The sequence below is a fragment of the Festucalex cinctus genome, chromosome 1, assembly GCF_051991245.1.
Source record: "Festucalex cinctus isolate MCC-2025b chromosome 1, RoL_Fcin_1.0, whole genome shotgun sequence".
Classification (NCBI taxonomy): Eukaryota; Metazoa; Chordata; class Actinopteri; order Syngnathiformes; family Syngnathidae; genus Festucalex; species Festucalex cinctus.
In genome coordinates this window covers 7,710,761-7,738,180 of record NC_135411.1, presented here as the reverse complement: position 1 = coordinate 7,738,180, position 27,420 = coordinate 7,710,761, and the positions used below count along the sequence as shown (strand labels likewise).

Sequence of the window (27,420 nt, the reverse complement as noted above, 5' to 3'; positions counted from 1 at the left end):
ATGACAGGTGGGGGCGAAATCTAAGTCATGTGGCACATGAACAATCACTGTTCGTGATCAGCCCCGCATGTCACGGCGCCACCGCCATCAACAGCAGCATCTCAAAGTGGCCTGGTATGTGTTGTGTCACAACAACGATTGCATTCAAATCACTCCTGTGTCAAAGCTCACAAAGGAAATATAAAGATATCACTCATCTTAACAGGGCCAAAAGTTACGAGAATAATGTGTAATATTGTGAAAATAATTGACCAGAAAAATAAGGTGAAATTTTACAAGAACAAAGTTTGGTTGCAATAATAAAATGGTATACTGACAAGAATGAAGTAATAAAACAATGAGAAAAGAAAATTGTACGGTTACATTTACATGTGCAAAAGCATGACTTATTTTATTGTTCAGTATTTTGATTCCCCCCCCCCCCCCTGTAATCTGGCTTCCTTCTTGTAATACGACAACTGTCTTCTCAAAATGTTTATATGTTATACTATTTTTGTAAAATGACATGTTTATTTGAAATATCGTGATTATATTCTCGTAATATTACAACAAGTCAATGCAAAATTATGACTATTTTTGTAAAATGACAATTACAAACTGTCTCTGCAAAGCTTCAAGGCATATCTTTCAAAATTAAATCATTACAAATTATCATTGTGAAGCTTTAATGCATTTTTTTTTTAAATGAAACGAAATTCTTAACTGTTGCAGCACTATGCAGTACAATTACACCGTTACTGGTACCTAAATAACATTTTAATTAGGGGTGTTAAAAAAATCGATTCGGCGATATATCGCGATACTACATCGCGCGATTCTCGAATCGATTCAATAAAAAAAAAATCGATTTTTATGTATTTATTTATTTATTTTTTTTAAGAGCTCAGAATTGTTCATTCGGTAGTCTTACCGATTCAACGTCTTATCATCATTGCCTTTTTGTGTGTGTGTGTGTGTGTGTGTATCGATTTTTCAACTTCCATTTTTAATGGAAAAATATTCAACAAAACGTCTGACTTCGGGTTAGGATTCACACCTTGAGCATGGAAGAATGTTATATGAACGGAACATTAAGCCTTAATATTTTATTTTAATGCTGTTCAAACATGAAACAGATTACAACCTCTATAAGACTGAGATTTCAGATAAATAAATCATACATTTTCATATAAATCTTACACTCTACAAGCTTACTGATTAGTATTTTCTAAATTTGAATGAAAAAAAATCGCAACAATCGACTTATAAATTCGTATCGGGATTAATCGGTATCGAATCGAATCGTGACCTGTGAATCGTGATACGAATCGAATCGTCAGGTACTAGGCAATTCACAACCCTAATATATATATATATATATATATATATATATATATATATATATATTTATTTATTTATTTTTTTTAAAGAGGGGCACATGCATTTAAACTGAAGATGATTAAAGTGTTTAAAAACGGGCATAAAGCAGTCCATAGAGGACTGAGATGCTAAACTAGGGCGGGGCACTGCCTGATCGAGCAACCAGTAGTGCACACAACAATCCACAACTGCCACATGATTATTGCCTCCATTCATCAAATCGTTCGTTGATGGTGCGTTTTTTCGGTACACATTGGTTGACGTCACATTTGGACACTGAGTGCCAGTTTATATGGAGCGGATGCTGTAAAAATGTTAACGTTCGCGTTAAATTCTATCACGTTAATATGGGGGGCCAGGGGTTGAAATCCAAAATTGGTAACATAACCTGTTTGATGTATGTAATGGAACAACTAATGTAAATGTACGTAATGTTGGCCTTCGGAGGTGAGCTGTCAAAAGCAAGCGAGGCTTCTTTTTTTTTCCTTCTTTTTTTTTGACAGCGCAGTTAGCACTTAGCATTAGCATCAATCTGACACGTTTGACTATTTTTATTTAGAGGCTAAGCGGTAACGCTCACACACACAGACACAGAGGTATAAAACAAGATAAATAAGTGGGTGAATTTACTTAAAGACAGTGACGCGAGATGGTGAATTGAAGCTATCCGTTAGCATGGAGCTAACGTTAGCCTGATAGCGCTGCGGAACCAAGCGAAAGCCGACAATCCCCCTCGGAGGATACTGAACTAAAAACCCCGCCCGGCGGCGTCTTAAGTCGGCGCTTACCTTCACGATAAACGTCGGCGCCGCTGCCAACGTGGGTAATATTCCACTCGAATGTCAAAATATTGGCGATGCTTGTGCTGTTAGCGGTTTCCTTTTGAACATTTAAACGCTCCTTGGTCGTTCTGCGTGGTTGCTAACGTTACAGCCTTGTCGAATCAAAGGACACGCATTGGATACAAGAGAGAAATCGTCCTGGCGTGGCTTCTCCGAGGCGTTACCAAGACCCAGCCCACCGCTACACGGCCAAAGAACAAGCGGTGGGCACAAGAGGACTCCAACTCATTTGTTGCCGTAACAGATAAATTTAAGTCCTCAGAAACTCAGTCTTTTGGGGGATTACGTGAACAGTCAATCAATTAGCCAAAAGTTAGAATAAGGGTTATTGCATCCGCCTCAACAGTTCAAAGGTCGGGGATCCAAATTTGTCCTCTGGCCTTCTTGTGTGGACTTTTGCAAACCAAGGTTTCTTTTTTAAAGGTGGTCTGGCCGAGAAGGCTGTGCACAATTCATGTCACAACAACGCAAAGATACAAATAAAAGAACATCAAAGTAAGACCACAGTACAATTACAAACAAAAGTACAGCACATACAGATTCATTAAATAGGTACAACTTTTTTTTTTTAAATTATTACAAAAGACCTGATTTTTTTTATGATGTCAGAACAGCGCATTGAAGTACAGTACTGGACTTTGATAATTGCAAAAGCCAATTAAAAATAGTAATCTATACATGCATACATCAAGTAATAAAAGACAAGCGCTTTTGCATTACAATCCGCAGTTTAGCTGAATTTACCACCAATGATGGTATTACGTAATAGCCGCGACTCGTGTGAAAACGACCTTCAGTTTGACTTGCAATACCAAATTTAGTCGAGCGGAGGCGCTTTAACTCCGTGTAAAACACTACAGAAACTAGCGCTAGCAGTTGCTGGCGTTAGCCGAGAGTCCTTTTCACTCGGTTTCACCTGCGGAGGTCAGCCGGTCGATCGGACGGGACTCTTTTCCCCCTGCCTGGCTGCCCGGATCCAGAGGCGCAGAAAGAAGACTTCACATGCAACGGTAATCGTTGTTAAGGTTTATTTTGTCACGTCCACAGTCCGCACCGACAAACGTGTCTTTTGACGGGCGAACGAGATGATTATTGGACTGATTAGCTGGCTAACCGTTAGCAACTTAGCATTTGGTGCTATAATTGTGAGGACAGAGGTATTTTTGTTATGGGCATTGATTTTGCACCCCCCATAAAAAAAAAGGGGGAAAAAAAGGAAATTGTGAGCAATCTGCGATGTGCTCTATGTAGCATTATTTAAGTGGCTATTTATAAGGGGAGCTTTTGGTGCTTTAGTCGTGACATCTTATTTTGAAATTGTATAGGAAGTTATGCGTTAATATAGGGCATATTTCCAAGCTTGTAAATGACTTCTTTTTTTTTTTTTTTTTAAATATAGATATATTTATTTCAATTCATTTTAAATGGTGGGGGGAAAAAATCCTTGTAAACGACACTTTTCACTGCAAATTTTCTGTCCTCAATATTCTGAAAAGTTAATTATTCTCATAATATTATTACTTTATGCTCCTAAAATTCAGAAGATTTGCTACTTTATTCTCTTCATTGTGACTTCATTGTAAAAATTACACACTTTCATTTTTTTCCCTTATAAAGTCACAAGTCTTGTTCACAATGTTACCATTTTATTCTAAAAAAAATAAAATAATCAGGAATAATGTTGTGTATTGCATGCATATTTATTAAGTATATGTGTGTGTGTGTTTATACTATATTATGTATTTGTTTATTATTTCCTGTAAACAAGGACTCCATCTCCCACAGTTCCAAAATCGCATCTGTGCACTTGACTGTAGGTGTGAATGTGAGCAAGAATGCTTGTTTGTCTATATAGTGCCTTGTGATAGGCCGACAAGTGACAAAAAATAAATAAAAAATTAGGGTGACCTCTTGCCAAAGTCAGATGAGATAAGCTGCAGCTCACCCACGACTCTAGTGAGGGTAAACAGTACAGAAAATGGATGGATAGTCCATGATGCAACTGATTATTTCTATTTTACATTTCAAATAGAGATTTTTTTTATTTATTTTTAACGAGTTCGAACAGATTTGTTGACAGTTTGTCTGACATGTTATTATACGGCCCTTTAATGGACCTTATTGCAACTTCAATGTCCAGTTAATAGTTGTTATGTAATAATAAGGCGTTGTTATGTCCTGCTGTGCAGTTCCGGCGCTTTGCATGAGGACCAGCAGCGTCATGGCTAGAGTGGCGCAATGACGCACTACTCCCAGCTGTCGGCCAAGGCCGCTGCCCTGCGCGTCATTCACCTGCCGCTGGCCGTGTGCGGCTCCGTGGCACAGCTGCAGGTACATCATAAAGTTCACTCCATTTTTGTTTTCCCCCTCTTTTTCTTTCCAATAGCTTCTTGGTGCTGTAACTGATGTTACCGCAGACTCTGGAAGTGGGTTAGCAGGGGTTAAATGAGTTCAGGGCAGGATTAGAATTACACTTTGGTCATTCTATTTATGGCTGCCAAAGGTTTTTGTTTGTTTAAGGTGTGTCACAACTCTATCTCGGAAGAGTCCCCGGGAGATAAATAGTCATTTTACTTCAATCTTAATTAATAAAACTATTTTTAGATTTTTTTTCCCTTCCACTCTGTGATTGAACTAAAATAAAATAAAACTAGTACTTAATCTTGGAAGAGGCCCTGACAGACATGTAATGGACGAGGACTATTCCTGTCGTGGGTCTGTCTGAATTCCCCTCCATTTAAAAAAAAAAAAAAGAGGGGAAAAAAAAAAAAAAAGCAAAATAAAGTCAAACTTCCCCTTTTGCTTATAAAAAAACAAAAATAAAGCATACATGTAATGGCCTTTATAACAATTTACTCTGCCACAGTACTCAGAAGTTATTTGAAATTAGACACAGTCCTTATGATATAAGGGGTACAAGTGTGTACAAAAAACCCAAAACAAGAACAAATATTAAGCAAAGGTGTGTATCTGTAAAAGGTGTTGATCTGTGGAATCATTTGGAAATTGCTCTGAAAAATTGTGACTCAATGCTGGAGTTTAAAAAAATGTTTAAAAGTAAAGTTAAAAAAAATTATCTATGTCAGACCAGTATATGAAAAATTTACATGTGAGTATGTGTAAGTGATCTAGATAGGTATTATGGTATATGTTTAGTAAATTTATGTATATATGTTTTTGGTAAATGTGAATATGTTAAGTGCACTTGTGTGTGTGTATATATATATATATATATATATATATATATATATATATATATATATATATATATATATATATATATATATATATATATATATATATATATATAACTTGGGTTATATATATCATTTATTATTTTATTATTATTTTTTAATAATTAGTAAATTAAAATTGTATTAATAATGAAATAAGTTTAAATATATTTAGTAAAAGGGGTAGGACTAGATAAGTTTTTAACTTCTTCCTACTCCCTTTTGAACATGTAAGTTATGATTAATTGAATGATTATGTTATTGGGATTTTCTTCTATTTTGATTGTTGTTGTTTTTTTTGTTTTATCTCTGCTGTTCATTTGTTTATATGTTAAAAAAATAATAAAAGGAAAAGGAAAGGAAAGGAAACCATTCATAACTGTCATGCATTCTGTCCACTTAATTAAAAAAAATAATAATAAAAAAGATTGACTATTATAAAATTGTGTAAAATAACACATGGCCAAATCCCACTTTTAACATGATTTTATAACTGTTGTCAAATCTAATTAGAGTATGTTGGAGTTTGTTGCGTTTACGTGGGAATCCAAATTTTTCTGAAGTCTTGCACAAATCTTCTAAAGTGTGTGTTCACTGTACTTAGTGTACCCGCTTAATCTCCCTTGTGGCTCTTTCACGATGACGTTTACCTCTCACCGTCACTGATGCCCGTTACGCCATCTGACTGGCGGAAGACGCCGTTGATCGGGTTATTTTGGACGTGTTGTTTAATGTGCATCCCATGGTTCTCTGCAATATGGCCAAGAATTACAGCGGAAGCTCCTAAAGGAAATGTAAATAATTATACACACAATTAGAAAACATTCTTCAAATGTTTAGAACTTGTACGTGTTGCGACTTATCAGTGGCTATTTTTGAGGAGACATTAATTTTATTACTCTTTTAGTTTCCCAGTAACAGAGTAAAAGTGTTGGACAAAGCAAGTGGCTAGTACTCAGTATTGCCAGCGTAGGGAATTTTGTCGCTATATTTAGCAATTTTTACGACTCCTCTTGCCAGTATTTAAGAAAAAAATATAAATAAATCCCCCACTACCCTAACCTGGCGATAGCCAGCTAGCTCTCCTCAGTAATTTGGTCGGGAAAAGGCGGGACATTAATTTGAGCTGATTGGACGATGCGACATTCTACACGTTTGTTTTAGCCAATCACGGCCACGGGTGAAAACGTCATCTCTGTTCATGTCAAAGGGGGGAAAAGCACGAACATCTTTACCAGCTAGAAATGCACGAATCGCTCCTCGCTGTTCAACATTCAACAAGGAAACAGTGAGAAATTCTGCGAGAGCACAATTAATTGCAGCGTCCATTCGTCCACGTTAGGTTTGTTTGTTAGCTCCTGCGTTGGCGCTGACTTCCTGGTTTCGTCACAGTTGCATATCCCGCCCCCAAACACAATGTCATTCTGTGATTGGTCCAAACTACCAGTGGTTTGGGAACGGCGGTTATCAGCGGGAGCAGTACAAGATGTATTCTCCGGAGTTTGTGAACTCACAAATACCATGAGAATTCGTCTTGCGAGAGCAAGGTTACCACTACCCAAAAGCAATCACTTATACAGGCTTAATAGTTTTCCTGCTTGGTGGCAGGATTTCATCATCCAGAGCATTAAGAAAAGTCGATTCGGCAATATTTCGCGATATTACAGCGCGCAATTCTTCTATCGGTTCAATATGCAGCCGAATCTGTGTTGAAACATCAATTTTTGATGGAAATATTCAACAAAAAGTCTTACTTAGGGTTAGGAAGATGGAAGAATGTTATATTAATGGACAAAATATTTTAATGTTGTTCAAGCATGAAACAGATTGCAACCTGTTTGTTAAAGGGATACTTTACTTATTTAGCCATTTTTGGCAGTCAAACATTAATATTTTGCCTATAATAAATGTGATGTTTTCATTATTTTTCACGTCCAATTAGTACCTTTAAAAACACATTTTGCAACTTGCTGTCGACTGAAAATGACATCACAAGGGCTCAGGTAACCAATCACAGCTCAGCTTGTGAATGTCACCTGACCAACAGCTGAGCTGTGATTGGTTACCTGAGCCCCTGTGATGTCATTTTCAGTCGACAGCAAGTTGCAAAACGTGTTTTTAAAGGTACTAATTGTACATGGAAAATAACAAAAGTATCAAATTAATTACAGACTAACTTTAACTTTTTATTGCTATCATGGGCTAAATAAGTGAAGTGTCCCTTAAAATACAGTGTTGAAGTTTCAGATGAATACATTGTCATACAAATCTTACAGTGTGTATGTACAAATTCACTGATTAGTATTTTCTAAATTTGAATTTGTAAAAGAAAAAAAATTGCAATAATCGACTTACAGATTCGTATCGGGATTAATCTGTATCAAATCGAATCGCGATACGGATCGAATCGCCAGATACTAGGCAATTATCACCTCTATTAACTCATTTGCTCCCAAACACGTTTTTGTTTTGTTTTTTATGCTAGAGCATACAGAAGGCTTTGATGCAGCCTCTCAACGACAAAGAATGGTTGAAGAAATTGTAGTTATCACATAAACGGCCAGCAGGTGGCAGCAGAGCAAAGGAGATCAACCAGGGCCATGTTGGGGGGGGGGGGGGGGGGGGGGGGTGTTCGGGGGAAGCTCAATTACTCACAATTCTAAATAGATTTCTGAAAATTGATTCAACTTATATAATGCTAATTGCTGCTAAACGGAAACAGACTTATACTTTTTTTCCTGATGAAAGAAGAGACTTTAATCTTTCTTTTGATAGGTTCCATGTTTTTATAGCAATAGAACAATATTTTGTGGGCCTTGAAAAATCAGTCAAAATCCAGTCAAACAGCCGGAAGCGATTGGGAGGGATTGTTTCTGTGAAAACGGCTTGCGAATGAGTTAATCATTAATCACTTGAATATGGCAGATCTTCACCAAACTTTGCTAACAAGTCACAGATGGAGAAAGTCCCATTTCTGTACAAGCCATTAAGAAGTCAATTTTCCATACCAATACATCCCCTTTGAATAGATGATGAGTGCTGGGTCCTAACATTAGTTTGTGTGTTTGATCAGGTGAGCGCAGGCACCAAGAAGCTGGTTGCCGCCGCGGCCTTCGGCGCTGTCTCGCTGCTCTTCCTGGCTCGCCACTTCCAGAGGAGGCGAGGCCGCAAGAAGGCCGGGTCGCCGCAATGGGATCAAGCCGGCATCCAGTTGTTGTTCCCCTTGGCAGTGCCAGTAAATGGTGAGTCAGTATCGACCAGGGTTGGGATAATTTGGGATTTTACATTTAAAAGTTAGTCACCAATGCACTTTCAGCCACTTATTGAACAGGATCTACAGTTCAATACAAAATGAGCAAATACTCCAATCACTGATCTCATTCACTAAGCCACGGCCATGAAAGGTCAACAAAAATAATCTTCATACTCTTGTATGCAGACAAGAGCAGTCATCAGAACATGACGATCTCCTTCAACCCCGAGTCGGGATTCTCGTTCGCACCCGCCTCGGCGGGAGCCCCCAGGGAGCGTTCTGAGAGTCTGGCGTCTAGCGCGGACACGTCAAGCAGCGGCACCTGCGCCATGGAGTCCAGCTGCTGGGACCGACTGGGCGATGCAGACATGTGCAGCATGGTCACCACTCCTGAGAACCTCTACCTCATGGGTAAAACCCGCTTGGATGTTATCTCACACGACTCTGTCGTGATCGTTGACTTATGAAGTGTTGTCCTGGCAGGTATGGATTTGTTTGAAGAGGCGCTACGGCGATGGGAAGAGGCGCTGACGTTCAGGAGCAAGCAGGCGGATGACGACCTGATTTCCGTCAAGACGGGTGCTGCGGATGCCGTCGCAGAGGAGAACACGGACGTACGTTGCTTCTTGCGTCGACATTCGTCTTTCCATCGTTCTAATTTGAAGGCGCGACTATGTATTTCTTTTATTTTCTGGCTGTAGGATGTTGTCAGCGCAGAGTTTGTCCACAGGCTGAAGTCGCTGCTGCAGAGGGCTTACCGCCTGCAGGGCGAGTTCGAGGGCGTGTTGGTGGGCACGTCGGAGCCTTCGTCCAACGCCGGCAGCCACGGTCGGTCGCTTCCTCCGCGTACATGTCAAAAGGCAAATGATGTGGACGAGGACGTGACACTTTTGCGTTTTGCCCGTCAGACATTTTGTCTCAAGAGGAGCAAGACGACACCTGCCTGAGAGACAGCATCAGCATCGCCTCCACTGACTCCTTTGTGTCCGCAGCTGAGGTGAGAACATTCAATGTCCCTCTTTAAAAGGCGAACTCGGGCCAAAAGTGTCTTTTCAATATGCGCCCCCACTCGTGTCCACAGTAATTCTTGGAATGTGAATTAAAGGTCTCATATTCAACTTTTCCACATACTAAAATAGTTGTCAAATGTATAAAACATTTGCTGTCCCCAAATCCTGTTTTAGGGACGTGTCACCTTTATGTAATTAGTTGCACCAGGCCACGCCTAGGCCATACCCTTAATTTTTGACTCCGCTAACCATATGCTAATGTTGTGAAATGGAAACGACTGGCCATGGTGGGCAAAGGCAGTGCGGTACAACCATACCAATTTTAGCCAGGCAGACATGTCTTTTACACATTTTAGAACTATTTTAATGTGGGAAAGTAGCATAAACGTTTTACCGTAATAAAAAGTAGCATAATGTTGTTACTCCAGCGATTATAGCGTTAGTTTGCCACAATTCTCCTGTGAGCGTTATTTTGCCATGAATGCTTGTTGACATTCACAAGCAGTTATGAGTAACACAAATGCCCACATTCAGGCCACTGCGCGGTTGCAACGTGCAAGCCGTCACGTCGACACCACTTAGCAGCCAGTTACCATTACAAAGTCGCGTCAACGAGGTGGCGAGTTGCCAGTCACAGCAAAAATAATCGCAGCGAATGGTATCTTGGCAAAAACAATGCGCGACCGCTTCAGTATTATTCAACCAGCGTCTGCTTTATCATATGTGACCTCTTGTAACCAAACTACCTCCACACGACAAATGTAGCTCCCACTGTAAGCACTAAAAATACACTTGTAATATGGTAGACGGTATAATATGGCACATTTCTAATTGAAAGCATAGGAAGGAAAATAAAATGTTAAACTTACATCTTTCACGTTTGCAGTCGTCTCACATCATCAGGACCGATCCATTAGGTTTAAACGAGTTGCAAATCCAGCTCTGAACAGGCTTTCACAAACAAAACAGTTCCTCGAGAAATGCTGTCAGTACATGTCCTTCAACAATAAAATTAATCCAGTCTTCTCAAAGACTCGGACGAAGCTCCTGATCGTTGTCTCCTCATTGATCTCCATGAGCCGTTTGCAAGTGGGGGAGAAAAAAAGTTTGTATTCCTTCGTGTCTGTCTCTATTGGTAGCATTACTATAAATATTGATGTTTGTGCTAGTTGTCAGAGCACAAGGAGCTGAGGAGCATCTACACGCTGACTCATCATCCCTTCTATGAGGAGGCCTTGCAGATGGCGGAGGAGGGCAAGATCTCCTGCAGGGTGCTACGGTAAATAAACGTGATCAACAGGAGCAGGTGTTGGTATTGGTGCTGAAACCAGTTTTGGTCCACATTGGTCAGGACGGAGATGTTGGAGTGCCTTGGCGACGTGGATTTCCTTGCCAAGTTGCACTGCGTGCGGCAGGCATGTCAGGTAGGTGGCGTCGATGCTCCCCGTTTGCATCTCTTAGCGTCTGTTGCAGAGGTGAAGAGTGAAGTTTTTTGTTTTTTTGTCCGCAGCTCATTCTGCGTGAAAGAACCACCAGGTTGTTTCTGGCTGACACCGGGAAGAAGATTTTGTCATCCATCATCGTCAAAGCGCAGAAGGTACAATGGAAGTGTTGACCATGGCTGTGTGGTTTGTCTAAGAGCTATTGCCACACCACATACGTTAACATAAGTTCAGGAAACAGTATTGCCACGATAGTGATGGACATGTAGACCACCCAGTGATGGGGGATTCCAGAGACAGGCAGTGTGAGTACTGTGGGACAGCATGAGAAGGTATCAACCTCAAAAGTCAACGTGTCTGGCTGCTCTTGCATCCATTAGCCACGTCAATGGAACTGCTTTTTCATTACAGGAAAATTAGAAATCTACAGTGCCTTGAATGCATTAGTCAGTATGAGACATGCTAACCAAATCAATGAAGAATTTCTGGGTCCTATGAGGGACTCCAAGGACAGCTGGTCAAAGTACTATAGGATTACACAAGAAGGAACTGATTTTGTAAGTCTCAAAACCAAAAAGTCACCATGCCTGGTTATACACTTAAGATTAATATTTCTCAAGCAGGATCCTTCTATATTTGGCTACAGTATGGATCAAACAGGAGACTGAGGAGAGGAACAAAATGTCCTGCAGCGAAGTTGAAACTGTGGAGCAATGATTAATTGGCAGCTACTCATTTAGATACTGTTAAAGTTGTTACAGCACAAAGAGTACTAATCTGCTTGTCCATGAGCAACCCGCAATGATTGACATGGCACACTGTGGATTTCAGAGCCCAAAGAGATTCGAGGAAGTGTTTGAGGAGATGATGAGCTTTCTGGAGCAAGCGGAGCATTGGGAGAATACAGCGGTGGAGTTGGCCACACGTGGCGTTAAGCACCTCAACTTCTACGACATCGTGCTGGACTTCATCCTGATGGACTCTTTCGAGGACCTGGAGAACCCGCCTGTCTCCATCCAGAATGTTGTCAACAACCGCTGGCTCAACAGCTCCTTCAAGGAGACGGTGCGGGGAGCAAAAATGGGAGATACCGATTAAGATTGCTGGAAACTCTGATCGCTTGACATTTTGTGTGTGTGTGTGTGTGTGTGTTTTCTTGTTAGGCAGTGGCATCAAGCTGCTGGTCGGTACTGAAGCAGAAGAGGCAGCATATGAAGGTTTGTATATTCTCTAACATATTTCGTGCAGCTCCCACACTTAGTTTGTCCTTGTTTTCTAGAGCAGTGGTTCTCAAACTCAGGGGTCCCCAAGCTGAAACTTTGTGATACAGTGAACCCACACTAGTCTCACCTGTCGCAAATAACGAAAACCACAATTGACATCCTAAAATGGTGTGAATTGCATACTAATGTCAGAAAACGGCACCAAAGAACTATTATAGTCGAAATCAGGTTTCGCCAATTCTGGTCCTCGAGGTCCGGCGTCCTGCAGGTTTTAGATGATTACCAACACACCTGATACTAAAGGTCAGGATCGCTATCAGGCATGCTGATGAGCTGATTATATGAATCAGGTGTGCTAGTGGGCAGAAACATCTCAAACCTGCAGGACTCTGAACCTCTGGGACCGGAATTGGTGAACCCTGGTCTAGATGCAACCAGGCGGTGCCAAAGCAATACTTATATTGCTTTGCCTGAGCACAGAAAGCGAAAGGTGGTGGGTTTGAAAAACACGAATCTGTCAATGTTGAACCAGGTATGAGAAGGGATTGCTTTAAATTTCATCAAAAATAAATAACAGTACGTAAACCCAAATATAAGTTTAACCCATTAGCGTTAGCTAGCATTATGAGAGGGAGTCCTGGGCATGTTTCTCTTATGTGGCCCCAAAAGGTTTGAGAACCCATGTCAAAAAGACAAGCAGGCATCGTTGAGACATGCTTCAGCTTCTCATCAAGCCATAAAAATGTTTGCGGACTTCTGTAAAAACAGGTTCCCGATGGTTTCATCGCCCGCTTCTACACGCTGTGCGAGCAAATCAGTCCCGTCTTGGCATGGGGGTTCTTGGGGCCTAAGAGCTCCCTGCACGACTTTTGCTGCTTCTTCAAGGTCAGTCTGAAGTGATGATAGTGTTTATTGACAAGATGACCAAGTACTACTTGGCCAGGAACCGATGTCATGCATTAACCCAAATTTGTACGCAAGCGGGAACGTCCTCTTCCCTGAATGCAGTCGTAATTACAATACTTGTGTGTAAAAACAACTTGTAAGCCATGAAAGCCACTAATTACAGCTAGTAACTTGAGCATGAGAATATGCTTACATCCAACTAGATGGCACAGTTGGTAACGGCAAAAGCTTATTTGATCATAAATGATCAAATCTGAATTATAATTAAACAATGGTACTTAATACACGTTGATCAGTTCACCATAAAAAAAATTAGAAGAAAGGTTCCCACCTTAGAGACTTCCAGCTTGTAATGCACTGTGGGTTGTTCAGGATCAGGTGGTGCACTTCCTCAAGGACGTATTTGACCTTGACAAGGTTCGCTACTTGTCCGTGGACAGCCTGGCTGAGGACATGTTGCACCTGCTGCACCGCCGCTCCGAACTGCTGATGGCCTACCTGTGCGCAGATGCCCTGCGGCCCACCGGTTGCAACGCCACCATGCTGAACCTCCTGCCCGCTGCCCTCATGGAGGCTCGTATGCAGTGAGTGGCTGTCAAGAGCGTACTCATTCCCAACATGTCATCTGCTTTTGAGGCTTTATCCATGCTCCACGTGATTATTGGCGCAGCCTTTTGTGTCCTGCCATCATAGACATGACCACTAGAGGGAGCCTAGGGTTATTGAGGATGTCCAGACTTGGTCACCATCTTGAATCAGGAGTCCCCAGCATTTTCTTGCATTCTGAGATAACTGCAGTTGGCTCCAATAAATTTTTCATGACTCAAATTCGTTTAGATCGCTTTGGGAGAAACCTCTTGAATGTTTCAAATAAAGCACCTCTTGAGTTACAGGGATACCATAGTATGCATGGCTGGCGGCTGCACAAGGTCACAGCTTAAATATTTTAACTGTTCGTTGCAGGGTGTTTCTGCAGGCAAGCATATTGTAGAGAAAATTATGGTGTTAACCACCATTTGTTGTTTAAAAAATATTAGCTTGAAAAATGCGTTTTTTTTAAATGCTCAAAATCGCAATAGAAATAAGTGAGGAGGTAGGACTCATGCTTCAAGATGGTGACCACTCTGTACCATGCTCCAATTCTCTGCCCAAGTCCAGGCTCCATATAGTTACACAAATATGGCCATGACAACATACATACGTGGTAGAACCATTTTAGTGGGACACTGTTTTCAGACCTTGTTTCAAAACTGTTTTTGATCATATGCAATACTGTGTATCACTGACTGTGCAGGCAATGTTTTTATAAACATGTTATCAACTGTCAAATTTGCTTAATGAGAAAGTTAAAAACTACTCACCATTAGAAGACACTTGCCACACAGGCAAGGGCAGATACTGTCGCCGAGTGGGTGTACTGTAAATGTGTGTAGTTGACATTTTGTCTTGAAAAGCCATTTGTACACAAGGTCTTTGCCATCACTGTGTAGGTAGCATCAGAGGGGGGAAAAAAGCCCCTCTCCCAAGTTTGCTCACCTGTATTCACATTTCGGTTGAACTTAAAATTCTTTATGCAATGCACGTGTTGAGTAAAGTATTTTAATACACGTACTATGTACAGGATATTTTTAGTGTCATTTGTGGCCATAATTCATTGTATGTAACTCGAGATGTTTGACTGTATATCCACTAAGTAACTAAAGTGCATTCTGACGTGTGGTGCAATAAGTTGACTGAATAGGGTCACAAAATACCCAAGTTTCCATGTTGGGCTTGTCGTTGTTATCACTGCTGCACAAATGTTACTTTGTGCTCTCCAAGTTCAATAAAAGGTCCTGCTCAACATCAAGTGACGCTTGTGTTTTGTCAAATGTTATGGGATTAGGTCCATGTTCAAAATGGTCTGCGTTGACAATATGCTGATCAGTGTCATTTGATCATCATGAGCCAGTTCGTTTGGATTCGTTTGTGACACCTTTATTATCAATAATGAACAAGTACAGTAAGAGTGAGCATATAGTACAATACATTGACCTCTAGAAGGTTTCCTCCTGGCTAAATAAACCCCCCCCAACCCCTTAAAAAGGCAGAGCACGAGTGGGACATTTCAATGACACAACACAACATATTCAAAGTTCAGTTCCTGTCCTCATCCAACTTTCTAAAGCATTCACATTGCAACAACCATGACGACAATATAAATGACAACCATCAGACGACTTTTAAGAAAATCACTATGGCAGCATTAAACAGTCAACCCGAGCAGAAAACATGCCTAGCTTTCACTTTTTGCAGTCACAAAAATGACATGACTTTAAATTGGTCTGGGGTTGTTTTCTTTTACCTTAAGCACTGGAGCTCTTGCCCGGCCTACGCTCGGCAGAAACTACCACAGGCTCTGATTCTAGCGCCTAAGCTTGCAGCGTCCTCCAACACTGTGAGCAAGAAGTGAAGGCGTTTCAATGAGTATGTCAGCACTGTGCTGATGACAGAATACACACCACCAGTGAACATTGGTCAACATCACGTGTGTATATTTGTTTTTAGAAAATGGCCCTGACCTTCTGCAGCAGCTTTACATGACATGCACAAAAAATAAAAAAGCCTGTGTCATGTTATGCACAAATGCAGCATTTCCTCATAACCAACCACTTTATACTTTTGAGTCAAGTCCACAAAGTCATACAGGTCATGTCACTTTTCAGTTCAGCATAAATTCATTGACAGGGCGAGCATTTCTTTGCATGGGTGGAAAACTGATCAAATTGCCAGGCAGTGGAACCTCCAAAGCGGAATTAAATGTCATTGGGTCACTTAGGTGTTCTCCAAATGAGGGATGCATTTGTCAATTTACTGCATTCTGGCAACAAATTGTATTGACAGTTTCAACCCTCCTGTTAAGTTCCTGTAAGTTTGACTCAGGTTACGGGTTAATTTGGCAAATGTGTCAAAAACTATGATCCAGTCTTAGTAATAATATACATACCTGGTGGGAAGAAAGGGGTAAGGGGGGGAGCAACTAACTTTTCTATTTCTTCTAGCTGCCGAATGGCTTAAATTAGATCCGTCACATCAGGGGATCAAATTTCAATGTATACATAAATAGGCAGTGTACACGTAAAACGATTTTGAGACATGGAACCTGAAACATCACATTCGTACATGTTAACATCTGAGCAGTGCTGTCGCTTATTTGCTCTACGGCTATCATCACTGGTACATTTCTATCCCAAGGCAAAAGCACAGCTGTTGCATTTTTGCTCTCAACGACGGATTTGTTTTACAAGGTTTAACATTGTCCATAAAATAATGGAAATTGTTCCTCTTTGGAGGTTCCACTGTATTTTACTACTGGTTCCTTAGGCTTTGCTTACCTGGGTTAACTGCAGCAGAACCTAAGGTGCAAGGTCTGGGGGGGTTGGGGGGGAACACTGCAAAGATCAGATATATATTGCACTATATGGATATATTTGCAGTCAATACGATTTCTCCTTTCTGATCTGTCAATTCAAATTAAATGCCTTTTTAAACAAACAGTTCTCAATCACTTAAAAATCATGTGACAAGTCCACAACTTAATATGACATGCTCAAGTATACATCGGAAACACGAGAGAGGGCTAATAAGTAAGCATGCTACGCTGTACATTATCTTGATTGAGCGGCCATTTTGTAAAATGAGACCGGGAAGGGTGGGGCATTTCAAGAACAGTCAGCAGCAAAAAAAACAAAAAACAACCGAGCGAAGAGTAACCGACATTCAATCAACGGCACTGATATGGTGTCCGACGCAAGCGCTACAAAGTGAATTCAATAGTCAAGGGTCTACGCCTGGCTTCACAACAGTGCATACTTACCCACTGACAAAAATAGGGAGGGGAAATGGCAAAATTTGACAAAAATATAACCGATACTTTGCAACATCATTAGGCTCAGTAGTCAAGTCAGTTTGGGTACTTACAGGACAGGAGGGCTCAACTTGGACGTGGACTGCGTTAGTCGCCCCCTGACCGAGCCAACAGAGCTCAATGCTCGTAATGGGTAAGACACTAACACAGCAAAAAATAATTCTGCATTGGTTTTATCATTTAAAAAATAAAAAATAAAAAATGCGTACATATTAATAGTACATGGGCAGGACAAAAAATGCATTATAGAATTTACCTGACTGTCCTGGAAGAAAAGTAAGGGAACACTAATAAAAATAGGCAACATTTCTTTGCAATCACTTTCCAATAGGGGATTAAAAAAATACTTGCTTACCACTTTTCTACACTTGCCTGTGGAGGAGGAAGTATCTACATGTCAAGACAAAAACAAATGCGTGCATTCTAGCTCGACACCTTTGAACAACAACAACGCATACGAGTCGTCTGGCTCAAGTCATCAAGAAAGAAAGCATGGTAGCAAACAGCAATTAATCCATCAACAAGCGCCTTGTAGACAGTTGGAGAGAAACAGGAGAGCATCGCTTTGTGTCAACCCACAGGTGGCCCGCTACTTGCTAACGTAACATCCCGCCCTCTTCTTCTCACCAAGGTGAGCCCCAACTTACCAACACAGGAGTTTTCAGTTTGTTTTATTGCAAAAAAACACAACAGGCAATAAGCATTGGGTTTTTTTTTCCTTTTAAAACTGAGATGATTTACATGGTAATGTCTAACAGTTCAATCAAACATGACTACTAACCACATTTAATGTAAATACAAGGGCTGGAATGACCATATGAGTTGAGTTGCGTCACTAAAAACCAAAACATTTACAAGAAAAACAAAAAAAAAAAAGATATATATAAATGGAGGAGAGAGGGCGTGCTCGCCGGGTAATTTGTCATCTATGTGAAACACTTTCAAACCAAGGAAAGTTAAGATCTTCACCAAGGCGTCTGCATCCAAACATTTAACAAAGGATTTTGTGTTCGACAATGAAGCATTTACGTTATGTCCACTTCGCATTACTGGCCCTGTGCAGGAGAAATACATAGAAGATACAGTGCATGTTAACAGCGGGGAAAAAAACCAGCGGACATCCTGTTCAGGGAGGAAATTTTATGAGGTTAAAACGCTGCTGCTGCTCACACCGGAACCCTGTAAGGCCTGGGGGGAGCAAGGGTGGTTAGGAAGCCATATTCCGTGCACATGGTTATTCAAAAGGGGGAGAAGGGTCTGCGCGTACCTGAGGGGCTTGCGGTGCCGCTCCCATGGTCTGTGGGTTGCCCGTGCCGTAGTAAGCTGCCTGCTGCCGGTAGTACTCGGCCCAGGCGGCGCTGTAGTCTGGCTGCCCGCCGGGTTGGGTGGTGGGGGCCGCAGCGGCCGCTGGTGCTGCCGCCTGAGGGGCCGCTTGACCTGGAAGGAGAGGACAGGACGGGAGACTTGATGACAACGTACAACAATGCAAAATGGCACCATGGTTGCGTATGACGTTTAGAATATTAGTTCATGTCAACCTATTGGGGTCATTTTTTTTTATTATGGAAGTAATTGATTAGAACAGTAGGAGGATGCGAGTGTGCAGTGGATCAAAAATTGTCAAAGACGTCCTCATAACAGACGTCAAAAGAATTAACACAAACGCTTTTCTAATTTGGCAGGCAAAAGATATTGATAAAAAGCCTATTAATCAAAATTCTAAGATGTGATTTAGCAGATTTAAAAAATGTAATCGTTTGACAGCTCTAATTAAAATACGGACTAAAGTAATATGCAGAAAGTTTAAAATGGCAACTGGTATACGTTTACATTGTTTCCTCTTTATATGACACCACCTATGAAATTTAGGATAAGTGAAGCTGAACAATTCTCATTAAAAACAAACTGGTAAACAGTTTCCTCAGTTTTTTTCCCTACACAAAAAGCACCAACCTTTCAGCTGTCTGATTTTGAAGGCGATAATAAAAATACCAAAACATGCAGTTCAGTTACTATCAGCTGTCCGACAAACTCAACGTTGCTTTTTGAGCAACCAGGTGTGATTTTCTTTTTCCACACAAGTAGGAATATTTCATCAATCAGAAAAACCATCAACTTAATACAAAAACAAGCTACTACGGGTAATATCGATTTAGCTGATGAACTACCTTCATCAATTATAGAAATTATTCAAAATTCATATTTTTTTCCACAAATCACCAGTAAAACTCCACATTATGTTAAGTATCCTTTAATAACTTGGAAAAATTACTCATTGGGCCATTTCAGCAGTAAAAAGTTAATATTTTGTCTGTAATTAATGTGATAACTTAATTTTTCATGTACAATTAATACCTTTAAAAAGTAATTTTTATATTTGCTGTAGACATCACCTGTGCTGAGGAAGAAGATAACGACTACCGGTAATCATGGCTCAGTTTACTGACCAAACCCAGAAAACAGGTAAGCCATGATAGGCCGTTACCTACTTCCTCAGCACAGATTATGTCATCAGTCGGCAGCAAATAGAAAATTTACTTTGTAAAAGGTATTAAGTTATCAAATTCATTCTGGACAAAACATTAACTTTTCATTAAATTAATTGTTCAATGACTCGAGTATCCCTTTAACCAATCTGAAGTGCTGAAAATAGCTTGAGGGCAAGTCTCTTGACTCCCTTGCACACTTATACATGTCTGGTTAACAACTTTGGTGTGACCACGGCAGCATTACGAGAAACGACGACAAGCAGGTCTAACTGGAAATGAGAAGTCCCTTGGAAATAATCAAATTAAAAAACACTGGTGTTTGCAACATTTGTTTTTAGACTCAAAGTACTAAGTAATTGAATACATTTTGATGCCGACACAGCCGTACCCGATTTGTAAGAAGGGGAACGAACCCGCCACCCATGTCTCTGAGTGGGGGTCAGAAACCTTTTGCATTTATCTTGGGAGGCTGCAGAAGCAACATCTCTACTGCAGAGTGCTGCACGAGGAACACAGCCACCCAGCTTCTAACTTGACAGAAAACAACTCACCCTGCTTCTTATAATACTCCTCCCAGGCTTTAGTGTAGTCCTGAGGTTGTTGATTCTGTTGACCTGCAGAGACAACACATGGGCGTCTGTCAGTTTGTGGCGCAGTCGCCCGTCTTCAGCGGCGGCAGCAGAAGCATTCAAGCAACATCCCACACGTTACAATGAGTAAACACATTCGGTAGAGCAATGAGACAGTCATAGCACGTCCAAAAGAACAAACATCTCGGAAACAAAAGACTACTTCCTAAGCGCATGAAAAGGTGGTTCAGTCCAGGAGACATTGAGTGGTGCAGTCTAAACAGCACAGGCTGCTCAAGGTCAAACTGAGTGGAGGTGCACTGAAAAAAATATCTATTACACTCCACTGAGGGCCTGAAATACTGAGAACTATCCAAACCCGGTCATAAAAACAAAACGTATTGACAGCCTAGTTGCTGTTTAGACTGACGCATGTTAAGATAGGTGTACACTGAGACTACGTTCATATACCCATTTTCTTGTAATAATCCTCCCAGGCCTTGGTGTAATCTGCCTGTCCACTCTGACCTGCAGCCTGTGGGTCACCTGTTAAAAAAAACGGTACTTGTAATTCGTCAGTCATTCTGAGCAGGCCTTCCTCCTCCTCCTCCACGGGGCTGTCAACCTAAAGATGGCGGAGGACTCTACCCTGTCCCTGACATTTATAAAAAAAAAAAAAAAAAAAAAAAAGGGGGAGAGTGGGGTGGAAACTTGTCTCCTGTCAACCAAAACCAGCTAAGACTTATGACGTGAACCTAATCAATCAGCTACGCTACACTTTCACTCTGACGGTGCAGGCGTGACCATTACCTTGACCGTTGGACTGAGTGGTGCCTGGTGCGCCACTGGTCGGCGTCATGGGAGCCTGTGGCTGCTGGCCGTATTGGGCATAGTACGCCGCCCACGCTGCGGCATTCGCATCAGCCGCTGCTTTGTCTGAACCCATAGTCAACACACGCACACACGAAGTTTTAGACAAACTTGATCATAAAAACCTCAGGTGCAAAATGTCAGGTCCCTACTTGGGTCAGGCTGTCCTTGCTGCCAGTGCGGGTAGCCGTTGCCCCACCCCTGAGGCTGGTAAGGTGCTGGGGGACCACTAAACAAAGACAAAAATAATTGGGAGTTCAACAAAATTGTTGCACTTCAAAACAAAACGAAAAAATTAAAAAAAACGAAAAAAAATAAAATAAATGAACTTACTGTGGTCCCGGGGGTCCCTGGTTGTAAGGCCCTGGGTTGTATGGACCCATCGGAGCACCAGGGGGTCCTGGAGGGCCTGGAGGACCGTGTGGGCCCGGACCTCCATGTGGACCAGGGGGCCCGTGTGGGCCACCCATTGGTGTGACTGGTCCCTAAAAGGGTTTTTTAAAAAAAAAATAAAAAAAATAAATAAATAAAAAATCAAATGAGGGATACAGCGATCACACCAGTGATTCTGTCCATTTCCAGATATTGCATAAACTTTTTGTTATTGGCACTTGCAGGCCATTCAACTACACCAAATGCATTAAGTGACAAAAGTATATACTATCAAATAATGACGAAGTATTGAGTATGCGAACAATAGACTTTCAAATCTTAAAATGGCAGTGTGGCTTTATCGAATCAGATATGACCAGCACTGCAATAAATATCACAAAGGTCCTGGGGCCCACGACACTACATGCCAAGCTCCGGTCCTCAAGAGCCTGAATTCTGCATGTTTTTAAAGTTTCTCTACTCCAACACACCTGATTCAGTAGTCAGGATCATTATCAGGCTCCTGCAGAGCTCGCTGATGAGCTTAAATATGAATCAGCTCTGTTGAATGTGGGAAACCTCTAAAACATGGAGGACTCAGGCCCCCGAGGACCGGACTTTGGCACCACTGCATTACACCTAGCGGGCACTGACGACTAATTGTGCTACCACCAAGAAGGGTTTTCTTTTGGCACTTGTAAATAATCATAGAAGTAAATTGAGAAGAAACGATCCACCAAATGTACCGGGGGAACTCCTATAGTGGTGCTAAGTCAAAAGACTACAGTGGGAAGCCAACAACCACCCCCCTACACCATCCTTTTGACTCACCCCAATCTTCTCCTCGACCAGCTGCCTGGCATAGTCAATCTGCTGTGGTGACCCCCTGACAGTGAACATCTTGACGTTGGGGTCTGAGTTGGGAGGGGGATTCCTCTGCAGCTCAATCCTGGCCCCCGACTGCTGGCTGATGCCTTTGATGGTCTCGCCACCTGGAGGACAATTCATACATTATTCGCATCCAATCAGCGTGCACTGATAAAGGCCACAGCTAGGTGAGCTTGCCTTTTCCAATGATGAGGCCAGTCTTCATGGTCGGGACGGTGAAGGTGAACTCCTGCAGGCCGCCAGGGGGCCCCATGTTCCAATTGCCCTGCCCGCGTCCTCGGCCCCTGCCGCCACCGCCGCCGCCGTGACCCGGAGGCCCGCCAGCCTGGACACTCCTCAGCAGGTCTGAGATGATCTCTGCTGCGTGCTGAGCCTGGTCGGGGGGACCCATGATCTGTGCGATCCTGTCGGGTGCGCTGCCATCATCTAGGAGGCGGGAGGGAACAAAGACATTAGAAACTATGGTTTCATTCGACCTATTTCCTATTATTGACATCTTCAGGCTTAGGTCTCAGAAAAATAGGGTTAGGTGATCCATCAGCTTGTCAGCGTGGTGCATGAGTTTTAATCATTGACCAGCATTCCGAAAGAAGGCATCAAGGTGATAACTGACCTGGTTTAAACTGGATCCGGACCCCCGTGTCGCTCTGGATCTTTTTGATCATCTCTCCGCTTCTGCCGATCACAATTCCGACCGCAAACCGGGGAACGGGAACCTTGAGGCGGCGCGCACACATGAATGGTGAGAGGTCACCGCACAAAATGGCCTGTTCCGTTTTGAAAGACACTTGACTCACATCTAAAGTCTCGCCGCCGCCACCGCCGCCGCCACCACCACCGACTCGAGAGCCGTATTCGCCTCTCTGCTCTCTGAAGCCCTGGTCTCTGATCAGCTCCATCACCATCTCTTTGGCTTGCTGTAGAAAGTCAAATTTATGTGAAACCACTCACAGGTTAACCTCCTGAGTAGGGCTGACACTTGCACAAGAATTTATAAAAAAAAATTAAAAAAAACACACACAATCAAATTGTATAATGTATTAAAGTGTATTAAAAAAAAAAAGGTCATTGTTTTCCAAAGTAAAAGCAGCTAACAAGTCTTCTTCTGTAATGAAGGACTACAGAAATCAGACTAATTATTGGTGAGGGGCTTGCCTCAAATTCCCTTACTCGATTGATTTGATAATTAATTAGTTGTCAATCAACAAATTCTACAACTCTTACTCTACAGCCAAATAAGCAAAGATTATCACCCACCTGAACTTTAAACGGCTCTCCCGAAATGCGGAGAGGTTTGTCAGCGCCTGTGTTTTGGGGGCCATCTTGAATCATGACCATTTTCACTCCAGCTCTTTCCTACAATGCAACAACAGTCAACAAGTTAGCGTAAAGGTGCATGTGAATTTTATCTTTTCCGACTGCCACAACACTCACCTGAAGACTCTTGATTGTCTCGCCTCCCTTGCCAATGACGAGGCCGGCTTTAGAAGCAGGGACCATAATCTCCTGAACCGTCATGCCAGGGCCGTCGTTGTGGTGGAACGCCGGGGACGGCCGTCCCTTCTCGACAATCTCCGTGAGCAGCCTCTTTGCCATCCTGTTGGGAAGAAGAGAACAAGATCACACACCATTGCAAGGAGGTTTAAAAAAATAAAAAATAAAAAAAGGATCCTTACAAGCTAACAGTACTTACTGAATGGCATCAGGTCCTCCCGTCAATGTTACTGACCTATCGGGCATCCCTCCGCTGTCTACAGGATAGAAAACTTATTTAAACACAGCAAGCAAAAATATGACATATACAGTAGTTTTGACTTCAAACTAAAAACTTACCAGGGGCAATCTGTATTTTGCATCCTGATTCCTGCTGCAGACGCGAGATCTGTTCGCCGCCTCGTCCGATAACTAGACAAAAGGACAAAGCGTCAGCGTAGTTTACAGCAGAAACAGATATTCATGAGCAAGTGAACTTACTGAATCCAACCATTCCATCGGGAACTTTGAATTCCTCTGATATTGATCTGAAGGTGGGACGGGGAAAAAAAAAAAAGAATGAGCACAATGCAATGTGTGTGGTAATTCCAGGTAATGCGGCAACTCCCAAATATTTAAAAAAATGATTATCCCACCAATTACTCCATCAATAAATCATAAAAAAATATTTTATTTATTGTTCTGGACTTGAACTGAGCTCACCGAGGGGGGCCGCCCATTGCTGCCATAGCAGAAAAGGCTGAAAAAGAACAAATAGTGATGAAATACAACCAGGATACAAAACAAAATCTTGCATGTGCAGATGACTCACCATCATTGGTCGCCACTTTCTTCGTCTCTGGTTGGTCTGTGACGATTTAAAAAAAAAAAAAAAAGCCATCATTACAAGAGCATCTTTCACGTTCACAAACTGGAAATGATTGGCCAGCAGTCAGCACTGAACAGATGACTGTTTTAAGGAATGTGGAGGAGCCGTACATCTTAAAAATGTTCAGTGGAGTTCAAATAACAGTACATTTTTCCGAGAATTCACAGTGCATATGTTTTGTGCGGCTAGTCATCAATGTGTCTATTAATTCATAATGACAGGTGGTGCTGGATTCTATCAAATGACATTACCCAGGATTCACAGATGGCTAATGACCATTTTATAGATATTCATCTCTTCTAAGTCTGCAAAGGCTTGATCACCGGGTGTCATCAAAATTATCCCGTGAGGAGTGCGAACAAGAATATTTGCCTCCCTCTGCTCCTACATTGTTGATGGAGACTATGCAAAATTTTAAATTCTCCTTCGTATTTTCCAGCATTCAGGATGTCTTGTGACACCTTGCTACCTCTCACAGGTCAGTCTAGGTACTACTACAGACATCTGGGTTGGGGGATGAGACTGAATGTTGGTGGCCACTACGTACGTGTATGTGTGGTATGTTGGTTATCTGGTGTACACAACCCTATAAAAGTAGTAAGGACACGTGATATTTATTTTCCACGTCGCATGAATGAGTTGAGATGTTGAAAATCTGTGTGTATGGGCCGTTGCATAAAATGTTAAAATGCAGTGTTAGTTACATAAAACATGCCTTTTCAGAGCAAACGTGCATTGGTATTAATGAGTGAAAGTAACAAAGTTAAAAACACCTGTGCTTGGTTAATTCGGTTAAAAAAAAAAAAAAAAAAAAAAAAAAAAAACTACAACATTCAGCAGGCAAACGTGGAATCGATTTGAGCCACTGACCGATATTCAGGTTAGGCATGGGAAAATACCCACCAGCGTCCTCCAAGGGCCTTTTCTGGCCTCCGTAGGCAAACTCGCTCGTCGGAGGGGCCGCAACGCCATCGCTGCCAATTTTCGCTGCAATCTTGAACATAAATCGACACAAACAAACAATAAAAAAAAAAAAAAGCCTTTGTGGTCACATGTATTCTTTGAAATAGCGGTTATGTCTGCCCAAGTACACCCGGCCTTGTGCTACACTAGCTTCCGAATATCTGGACAAAGGAATGCTTCTTACGCCCGCGTTAGCACGTTTTTTTTACTTTCTTTTGCGCGCATAATTAAACCTACCCATCTTGTCTGAGTATTTGCGTGGCAACGTATAGACAACATATCCAGCCGTGTGGCATCTACTTCGGATTTTCTGTAACCGCCGTTATGGCGTCATGTTAGCATAAGTCATCTCGTGTTAGCATAGCTCGAGGAGAAGCCACAAGGAGGGAGGGCGGCGGGAGGGGTGAAATTTAAAAACCTCGAAACCTGACGTTCTCAAGCTGGAAAAAAAAAAAGACACTACGGCCGACTAGAAAGGACGCCGGGGTCTTTCTCACCTGTCGTGCTCGCTGAAGAGCGTCTTGAAAAGCGTCATTCATTCCGCCACCGCCGCTGGACGGGGGAGCCACGCTGCTGTAGTCCGCCATATCTGAAGTAAGCTGTGTCTCTTCTCCTTCTGGACGCGACAAGATGGCGGGAGGATGACGAAACGGCACCCGGGAAAACGGTCTCGTCTCGCGATATTTAGTGTGCGATATTTGGTGCGTGATTAGATAGATAGATAGATAGATAGATAGATAGATAGATAGATAGATAGATAGATAGATAGATAGATAGATAGACAGACAGACAGGGATAGATTGCAAGAGAGAAAGTGATGGAGCTAGATATAAAGAGAGAGTTGAAGATAATTGCCTTGGCAGTTGGCACCGCTGGTTATGATGTGTTAAAAGCCTTAAAAATCAATTCAGTTTGATTGCAGAAGCAGACACTCATACAGAAATAGGTGGAAATAGTTTACTAGACAAAGAATCAATAAACTCCTCCCCATCTCAGTCCCCAGACCTCAACCCCAATGAAAACCTGGGGAGTGAGCTAAAGAGGAGAGGACCTAGGTTTCTAAATGATTTAGACAGGTCTCAAACTCCAGTCCTCGAGGGCCGCAGTCCTGCATGTTTTAGAGGTTTCTCTCCTCAAACACAGCTGAATCATATAATGTGGATCATTATCAGGTTCATCTAGAACTTGCTGATGAATCAGGTGTGTTTGAGGAGGGAAACCTCTAAAACATGCAGGTCTGCGGCCCTCGAGGACTGGCGACCCTTGAGACCTGTGAAGATTGTGGGAAGAAGAATGGATGAAAATCCCTCTTTCTGTATTCTCCGATCTTGTGAAACATTAATTACATTGGTGTATTAATATCATGGCTGGCTGCTAAAAAAAAAAAGAAAAAAGAATGATTTCTTAATGTAGGATTTCCCGTCCTCCACCACCATGAATAAAGGTTGGATTTTCTTTCTATTTTTATTTTAGTTTTTTTACATTTTGACCCTCCGTTATTTAGAAAAAGAAATTAGAAGCTAAAGAACACAGCACATTTATGGAGGGCACGAGAGACCGTTAGAGAGTTAGAGAGGGAAAAGAATATCTTTCTGCAGATAGAGTAATAGAAATTCTCTATTCTCGAGATAGAGATAGGTGGAGCGGAGTCAGTGACACATTCACCTGACTTTGGTGCAGACAATGCGTGTTCAATTCCCACCACTAGGGTTATTTACTTGTGCGTAATATT

General features: G+C 41.8%; 3 protein-coding genes across 10 annotated transcripts in view; 1 reads left to right on the top strand and 2 right to left on the bottom strand.

Annotated features, from left to right (window-relative positions):
* The window catches only part of usp33 (ubiquitin specific peptidase 33), a 29,088-nt gene extending 26,451 nt beyond the window's left edge, over positions 1–2,637 (bottom strand). For both annotated transcript variants that reach the window (XM_077514450.1, XM_077514459.1), the window contains exon 1: positions 2,148–2,637. The gene's annotated coding sequence lies outside the window, so the exon portion shown is untranslated. The remainder of the gene's footprint in view (positions 1–2,147) is intronic.
* Positions 2,638–2,775: 138 nt separating this feature from the next.
* On the top strand, positions 2,776–15,117 carry miga1 (mitoguardin 1). Its single transcript, XM_077514536.1, has 14 exons — positions 2,776–3,211; positions 4,391–4,532; positions 8,508–8,676; positions 8,874–9,098; positions 9,171–9,301; positions 9,389–9,515; positions 9,596–9,684; positions 10,867–10,976; positions 11,049–11,121; positions 11,208–11,294; positions 11,971–12,204; positions 12,303–12,356; positions 13,131–13,247; positions 13,641–15,117. The coding sequence occupies exons 2-14, from the start codon at positions 4,440–4,442 to the stop codon at positions 13,854–13,856; spliced, it is 1,725 nt and encodes a 574-aa protein (XP_077370662.1). The 5' UTR covers positions 2,776–3,211; positions 4,391–4,439; the 3' UTR covers positions 13,857–15,117.
* A 112-nt stretch (positions 15,118–15,229) lies between these two features.
* fubp1 (far upstream element (FUSE) binding protein 1) lies at positions 15,230–26,338 on the bottom strand. Of its 7 annotated transcripts, none has more exons than XR_013282483.1 (19): positions 26,186–26,338; positions 25,596–25,719; positions 24,669–24,704; positions 24,560–24,596; positions 24,338–24,384; positions 24,197–24,268; positions 24,057–24,114; positions 23,798–23,960; positions 23,621–23,719; positions 22,977–23,280; positions 22,541–22,789; positions 22,307–22,467; positions 21,437–21,588; positions 21,256–21,332; positions 21,044–21,169; positions 20,705–20,779; positions 20,216–20,278; positions 16,643–18,612; positions 15,230–15,703 (listed from the first exon to the last, which is right to left on the bottom strand). XR_013282483.1 is itself a non-coding variant. In XM_077514487.1 (19 exons), the coding sequence occupies exons 1-19, from the start codon at positions 26,273–26,275 to the stop codon at positions 18,222–18,224; spliced, it is 2,112 nt and encodes a 703-aa protein (XP_077370613.1). In that variant the 5' UTR covers positions 26,276–26,338; the 3' UTR covers positions 15,230–18,221. The 7 variants fall into 7 exon arrangements, 6 of the variants coding, with proteins under 6 accessions (XP_077370613.1, XP_077370639.1, XP_077370648.1 ...); XM_077514487.1 differs by having other exon boundaries at positions 15,230–18,230; positions 18,443–18,612; XM_077514513.1 differs by having other exon boundaries at positions 15,230–18,612; positions 22,977–23,079; positions 23,161–23,280.
* Between the last annotated feature and the right edge of the window lie 1,082 nt (positions 26,339–27,420).

Coding starts and splice junctions, on each gene's coding strand:
- miga1 (XM_077514536.1), top strand. CDS start 4,440: ATGACGCACTACTCCCAGCTGTCGGCCAAGGCCGCTGCCCTGCGCGTC. Junction 4,533..8,507: donor GCTCCGTGGCACAGCTGCAG/GTACATCATAAA, acceptor GTGTTTGATCAG/GTGAGCGCAGGCACCAAGAA. Junction 12,205..12,302: donor ACAGCTCCTTCAAGGAGACG/GTGCGGGGAGCA, acceptor TTTTCTTGTTAG/GCAGTGGCATCAAGCTGCTG.
- fubp1 (XM_077514473.1), bottom strand. CDS start 26,275: ATGGCGGACTACAGCAGCGTGGCTCCCCCGTCCAGCGGCGGTGGCGGA. Junction 24,385..24,559: donor GCAATGGGCGGCCCCCCTCG/GTGAGCTCAGTT, acceptor TCCCACCTTCAG/ATCAATATCAGAGGAATTCA. Junction 23,961..24,056: donor GGAGGACCTGATGCCATTCA/GTAAGTACTGTT, acceptor TCTTCCCAACAG/GATGGCAAAGAGGCTGCTCA.